Below are 7193 nucleotides of genomic sequence, written 5' to 3' on the forward strand. Positions count from 1 at the left end.
CACGTTGGGCTCCCTGCATGGAGCCTGCTTCTCCCTCTGCCTGTGTCTTGCCTCCCTCTCTCTCTCTTTCTCTCTCTCTCTCTCTCTCTCTGTGTCTCTCATGAATAAATAAATAAAGTTAAAAAAAAATAAAAGTGATTTACATTATTTTGAGGGAAAAAGGTGCACAACTATGTTTCCAAAGACAAAGCAGGATAAAAGGAGCCTCAGAAACCCAAAAGAATGTAAAGGGTAGAGGATATGCTGGGTCTTAGCAAAATTCTAGTCTCTATTGGGAGAAAAAAAAAAGAAAGAGGAAAAGAACAAAGGGTACTTTGGTTCGGTCCTGTAAAGTTGTGTGAAAATGTCAAGAAATTTCCTATCTACCCCAGAGTGCATAGGATCACCAATTTTGAAGATTTCTGGATTCACTAAGAAAAGTTTACACCATTCATGAAATGACTCATCCATTCACTCAAAAAATATTTGTTAATCACCAGCTACGCACTAAGTCCTAGATCCTGAAAATACAGCAATGAACATGACAGATACAGATGTTACACCTGGGAAGGGTGCTGCCCACCCTAATGCTCTAGATCTCGACTTCAGGAGAAGGCATGTGACATAGGCTTAGCCAATCATAATACTTTATCCTCTTCACCATATGGTTGTCCAAGCCAGGCCAATGAGAATGTGTCCCTGGCATTATCATATGCCAAACCAGAAGTTCTATTTCTTCGCTGTGATTGTTACCCTGGCTGATGATAAGCTAGAAATGTCCATAGCCATACCTCATGCTGTGTAGCATGGAAGAAGTCCTGTGTAAAAAGATGACACCGGAACTAACTATTGAGAGAGGGAGAGAAAGAGAGGGTAAGGGAGAGAAAGAGACCGAGAGAGAGAGAGAGGAAAAAGAAATCTGATGACATAATTTGAATTGCTGTATGAAGAATCCACTCCACCTCTGTCCTTCCCAGATATGTGAGCTGATAAATTTCCTTTTCTTACTTCAGCTAATTTGAGTCAAATTTCTGTCATTTATCCCAAAGAGCCCTGACTCAGACTTACAGATTAATTAAAGGAACAACTACCTAAACCTCTGAGTTCATCTAATACAGTGACTCTCAAATTGGAGTCCCTGAGCCAGTAAGTTTGGGCCACTGACCACTTGTTAGAGATATAAATCCTGAAATGCTACCCCAAACCTCCTGCATCAGTAAGTGTGGAGGGAGAGCCCAGCCATCAGTTTTAATAGGCCCTCCAGATGATTTTGATCCACATGGAAGTCTGAGAAACTCTGTTCTAATATATCTCTTTCCATGAGACGGGAACATAGAAGTTCAGAAATGGGAGGTAGCTTGCTGAAGATCACCAAACTATTTAGAGGTGGCCTCAGACCCTCCTAGTAATCCAAGGGCTATGGGGTTTGGAAAAGGAAGGTCACTTGGAGTTTTGAGGGAAGTAACACATGGATTGGCAAATAGGAGGGGGAAAAATATTTTGGGTCAAATAATACAGTATGGTTGGAAACACTTGCTGTGTGTTTCCACAGGAGTTTGGAGAATATTTTACTCATCTTGGCTCCCCAGCTGAGCCAACAACAATGTGTTAAAGCTCCATGGCCAATGGCAGGGATCCAGGAGAGTCCTTTTTATGTGCCAGCAAAGAGGAATTTCTTAGAAAAGCTACAGAAATTATGCTACTATCACATTTCGCTTTGTGGAGTGAAGGAATAAAGAAGATGAAGGAAAAAGCAAGGGATGGCAGTTTTTCCCAAGTCCCACCTCTCCAGCTGGGAGAATGGGGTTGTATCATTGTTCTGGCCCGGGCGGAAGTTCCTCGGAGGGAAACTGGGCACTCAAATTGGTGACTTGGAGAATAACTTGCGTTTTTTGAACTTTCTTTTTCAGGTGGAGGGAGAGATGAGCAGCGTTCCAGAGTGTCCCTGGAAACTCTATTTAGTAGCTTGCTTTCCGATGATTTGTCCAGCCTGCCCCGGGGACTTGGCCTATCCAGAGGCAAACCTAAGAGAAGAAAGGCCCTGGCACCAATATTTCTGAAGACTTTTTAGGGTTGCCGTTGCCTACTCTGGAGTATACAGACGGTCATAGTAGGTAGCAGAGCAAAGGATCAAGGGAAGTTGCTGGCACTAGCAATTTTAGAGAGGACAAGCTTTTATTTATTTATTTATTTATTTATTTATTTATTTATTTATTTTATTTTTTATTTATTTGACAGAGACAGAGCATGAGTGGGGGGAATAACAGGCAGAGGGAGAAGCTGGCTCCCCACTGAGCAAGGAGCTGGATGCAGATGCGAGGCTCTATCCTAGGACTCTGGGATCACAACTCGAGCCAAATGCAGACACTTAACTGACTGAGCCACCCAGGTGCCCCGAGGATAAGCTTTTTTTTTTTTTAATTTTTATTTATTTATGATAGTCACACAGAGAGAGAGAGAGAGGCAGAGACATAGGCAGAAGGAGAAGCAGGCTCCATGCACCGGGAGCCCGACAGAGGATAAGCTTTTACTAGTCATTATACACTTGTCCTGTGGTATATCTACTCTGGCAAGGCCAACGCCCTCCAGGAAGGTACCTGGTAAAAAAAAAAAAAAAAAAAAAAAACAAAAAACAAAAGCATCACCTCCTCTCATATAAATCCATGATTCACACATTCATTCATTCATTATTTGTTGAATACCAACCATGTGCCAGGCACAGGTCTAGACAATGGGGGACACAGCAGCAACAAACATAGTAAAAAACCAAGCCAAAACAAAACCCAACATCCTTGCCTTTATGGAACTTGTTTTCTGTTTTTTGAGGGGACACAGTCAATAAACAAAACAAGTAAGTAACATTAGCTGGTTGGCAATTAGTGCTATGGAGAAAGAATAAAGCAGGAAAAGAGCAGAGAGAGAGAGCTGGGTATGGTGAAGGAGGAAGTTAAAAAAACATAAAAAACAAGGCAGTCAGGGAAGGCCTCACTGGAATCCGGTGTGGTCTTTGTCATCAATCCTCAGGAAAGATCTCTTGAAGCTGGAAAAGACCCTGAGAAAAAGATTCAGACTATTTTTTTTGTTTTGTTTATTTATTCATGAGAGACACAGAGAAAGAGGCAGAGACATAGGCAGAGGGAGAAGCAGGCTCCCTGCAGGGAGCCCAATTCAGGACTCCATCCCAGGACCCCAGGATCACCACCTGAGTCAAAGGCAGATGGTCAACCACTGAGCCATGCAGGCACCCCAAGATTCAGACTATTAATCAAGAAATAACTACTGAGGGGTGCCTGGCTGGCTCTGTCAGTGGAGCATGGGACTCTTGATCTCTGGGTTGGGAAGTTTGAACCTCAAGTTGGGTATAGAGATGATTTAAAAAGAAAATCAAAAGAAAGGAAAAGAAAAAAAAAAAAAAACTACTGATACCTACTATGGTAAGACAAATGTCATCAAATATTCCATACAGTTAAGTTGGAGCCATAGAACTAATACTGGCCAATTAATTGTGAGCAGAAGTGAAGTGACATGTATCACATTTGGGCTGTGGCATTTAAGTCCCGGTGCTTCCTTCCCCCCTTCTTCCCTGCCACCGCCATCATGGAGACACATGTTCCTGATGATTTTCCCTGAAGATGGAGGAGGCTATCCTGTCCTGCCTCAGACTTCATGCGATGGAGAAATATACCTTTGCCAAGTTAAACCATTGAATTTTAGGGTTGTCACCGCAGCCTGGCCTAAATTTACTTGATAAATACATTTACTATACCCAGATTCAGGGATGAACACTCTAGGGGCAAAAGGAAGAACCAGGCTTTGGTCTCAAGGAACTTCAGTTCTAACTGGCAACTAAAACTGCAACTTAGACTCAACATTCAAGGCCAAGAATCATCAGAGCTTAATGAGTGGTGCAGACAGTGAGGGTTTGGGAATTTAGGGGAAGGAAGGACAGCTGAAGCTTCCTGGCACTCTAGGGGTAGGCAAATAATTATAGAATCCATAGAGCAGGGACACCTATGTGGCTCAGTGGTTAAGTGTCTGCCTTTGACTCAGGGCGTGATCCTGGGGTCCCAGGATCGAGTCCCACATCGGGCTCCCTGCGTGGAGCCTGTTTCTCCCTCTGCCTGTGTCTCTGCGTCTCTCTCTGTGTGTGTGTGTCTCATGAATAAATAAATAAAATCTTTAAAAAAAAAAAGGAATCCATAGAGCAGAGGGCAGAGGAAGCTTTGAAGAACTTGCCCTTGAGAGAAGTGTAGGATTCAAAGAAGCAGAGAGTGATGAAAGACAATTTGGGTCAGACGTAGAGCAAGTACAAAGATAAAGTTAGGGAAATGGGCAAGGCATATTCTAGGCGGGTGTGTGGGGATTCTGAATGGAATTGAGGGTTCACACAGAAGACTAAGGTAGAGGAAAGATCCTAATGGGCTATAAATGGCAAGCAAAGGATTCTGAGCTGGATTCTGTAGATGACAGGAACTGCTGTGTACTGGTCTAAGAAGCCATTTGGATTGTTCATAATTGAGATGCAGTGCAGGGGAGTCTGTTAGGATGTTAATACAGAGCATGTAGCTATGGAAGACCTGAAACCAGGGAAAGGGGGCATAGAGCCTTCTTCAGAGTGGGGTCCCTGGACTAGCAGCATCAGCATTGCTTAGTAGAGATGCAAATTCTCAGGCCCCACCCCAGACCTACTGAAAGAGAATCTGCATTTTTTAAAAGATTTTATTTATTCATGAGAGATACACGTAGAGAGAGGCAGAGACATAGGCAGAGGGAGAAGCAGGCTCCCTGTGAGGAGCCCAATGCTGGACTCAATCCTAGGACCCCAGAATCATGACCTGAGCCTAAGGCAGAAACTGAACCTCTGAGCCACCCAGGTGTCTCAGAATCTGCATTTTAACAAAATCCTTAAGTGATGTTTGCACATCAAAATTTGAAGAGCGATAGTTTGGCAGGCACCAGCTGATGGTCCACCCTCAATCTATTCTTCTCTTGCCCTGTTTTTTTTCAGGCATTCACCCTTCCTCCATGCAGGCCATGTGACTCAGAGTACACTGGTCCTATCCCTAGCTGCAGAGTTAGTTTGATGGGTCTACCCCTCGGTTCTCTAAGTGTGGTCCCCAACAACATTTGGAAAGTTGTTATAAATGTATAATCGGAAAAGTAAATTCTCAGGCCCCACCCAATAGTACTGAATCAGAAACTCCAGGGCTGGGATGCCTGGGTGGCTCAGTGGTTGAACGTCTGCCTTCAGCTCAGGGCGTGATCCCCGGGTCCTGAGATCCAGTCCTGCATCAGGCTCCCTGCAGGGAGCCTGCTTCTCCCTTTGCCTATGTCTCTGCATCTCTTTCTGTGTGTCTCTCATAAATAAATAAACAGAATCTTAAAAAAAAAACCAAAACCCTGGGGCTGTGGGCCCTGCAATTTGTATTTTAGTAAGCCCTCCTGGTGATTCTGATGCAGGCTTATATTTGAGAACCACTTGTCCTCACCAGTCAGTCATGCCAATCACATTCCTCTTGTTAGTGATTGGTTCCTGAATTCAGGCTTAAGCCAATCAGTTTCTTGCATTCCCCCTGGCCCCTGAATTGGTGGAGAGGTAGTCTTAGGACCTAAGTTGGCCCACTTTGAGTAAAGAGAAGGCTATTTAAGCCATAGTTGAAGGAAGATATATATATATATATATATTTTTTTTTTTTTTTTGTTCTTTCCTCTCCTTCCTTCCCTTAGCCTTCTTGATGAGCACAAACGAGGTGACCTGTTGCCCTCTTTGCTACTGACTGCCAACCTACGACCATGAGGGAAACCAGGCTGAGGGCAGAGCTGAAAGGATCGCGGTGAAGAGGAACCAGAATCCTTGCACTGTGCATTTGGTCTTCCTGTTTCCTGAAATAACACATTTCCTTATGATTTAAGCCAGTTGGATTTGTGGTTTCTTTTACTTATAGCCAAAAATGTCATAACTACAGATGAGATCAAGGAAGTATGGGGCCAATGGGCATACCAAAAATATTCTAGGATGAAGGATGTATTTACTTAACAGATATTTTTATTTTCATTAAGTTCCTCAAAACTAGATCCAGGTAGATCAATTGTTATAACCTGAAAAAAGCAGCTTAGGACAAATAAAATGGAGCATCACTTCATGTAGAGAATCCCCAGTCAGTGAATTGGCTAAGAATACACAAATACTTATTTTTAAATGGGAAGGGGACTTAAGGCATCTTCTTAGGTGAAATGAAAAAAAAAAAAAAGGAGTAATATACAAGATGAGCCCGAAATATACTGTGGTTTCAGAAAGTAAGGAAGTGCTCAAAGAGGAATGGACACAGGAGCCAGCCTAAAAGAGCTCCCAGTGACTGACAAGCCAAGACAGTTGGACAACAAAGCGATAACATTGGATTATAACTCAAGGACTCCAATAATTATCTATGAGTTCATAGTGATATAAAGTAAATTGAATAGTTGAATAAATAAAGTCATAAGAGAGAAGGTAACAGCTCTTCCTATAGAAGAATTCCAATGAATGAATGTAGAAGCCATGGGGGAAATAGTAAACTACCATCAGCACAGCACGGTAATCATTTGCAGGCATGACCCACAGATAGATGCTCACGTTAATAAGAGATTTGAGGAGAAACAGGGTATTTGCATAGTCTCAAAGTATCTCCCTCAAGGGAGAAAATGGACATATAAGACAAATGAAGGTGTTAGAAGGGTGTATCTGTCCAGAGTTTTCTCCTGAAATATGCCCTGTGGTTTCAGACAAGGGTAAACCAGAGACTCGGTTTAAAATTGCATGGCGAGCAGACACCTGGAAGGCTCAGTTGGTGGAGCATGAGACTCTTGATCTTGGGCTTGTGGGTTCGAGCCCTACATTGGGTGTAGAGATTACTTAAAAATAAAATCATTGGGATCCCTGGGTGGCACAGCGGTTTGGCGCCTGCCTTTGGCCCAGGGTGCGATCCGGGAGACCCTGAATCGAATCCCACGTCGGGCTCCCGGTGCATGGAGCCTGCTTCTTCCTCTGCCTGTGTCTCTGCCTCTCTCTCTGTGTGTGTGTGACTATCATAAATAAATAAAAATTTAAAAAAATTAAAAATAAAATAAAATAAAATAAAATAATTAAGAAAGAAATAAATTGCACGGCCAGGACTTCGTGGGTTCCTCCAAGAAACAAACAGGGCCAACTCTGTTTGGAGAACTTCAATTACGAC

The 7193-nt window shown here is 43.1% G+C and overlaps 1 protein-coding gene across 1 annotated transcript in view; it reads left to right on the forward strand.

Annotated features, from left to right (window-relative positions):
• LOC144308152 (uncharacterized) overlaps positions 1-5866 on the forward strand; it is a 55911-nt gene extending 50045 nt beyond the window's left edge. The window contains exons 4-5 of the mRNA XM_077888386.1: positions 1890-2089; positions 5707-5866. Of these exons, the coding sequence (XP_077744512.1) occupies positions 1890-2039 (150 nt within the window). The 3' untranslated portion in view covers positions 2040-2089; positions 5707-5866. The remainder of the gene's footprint in view (positions 1-1889; positions 2090-5706) is intronic.
• Positions 5867-7193: the final 1327 nt, after the last annotated feature.

This window comes from Canis aureus, chromosome X, assembly GCF_053574225.1.
Source record: "Canis aureus isolate CA01 chromosome X, VMU_Caureus_v.1.0, whole genome shotgun sequence".
Lineage (NCBI taxonomy): Eukaryota > Metazoa > Chordata > Mammalia > Carnivora > Canidae > Canis > Canis aureus.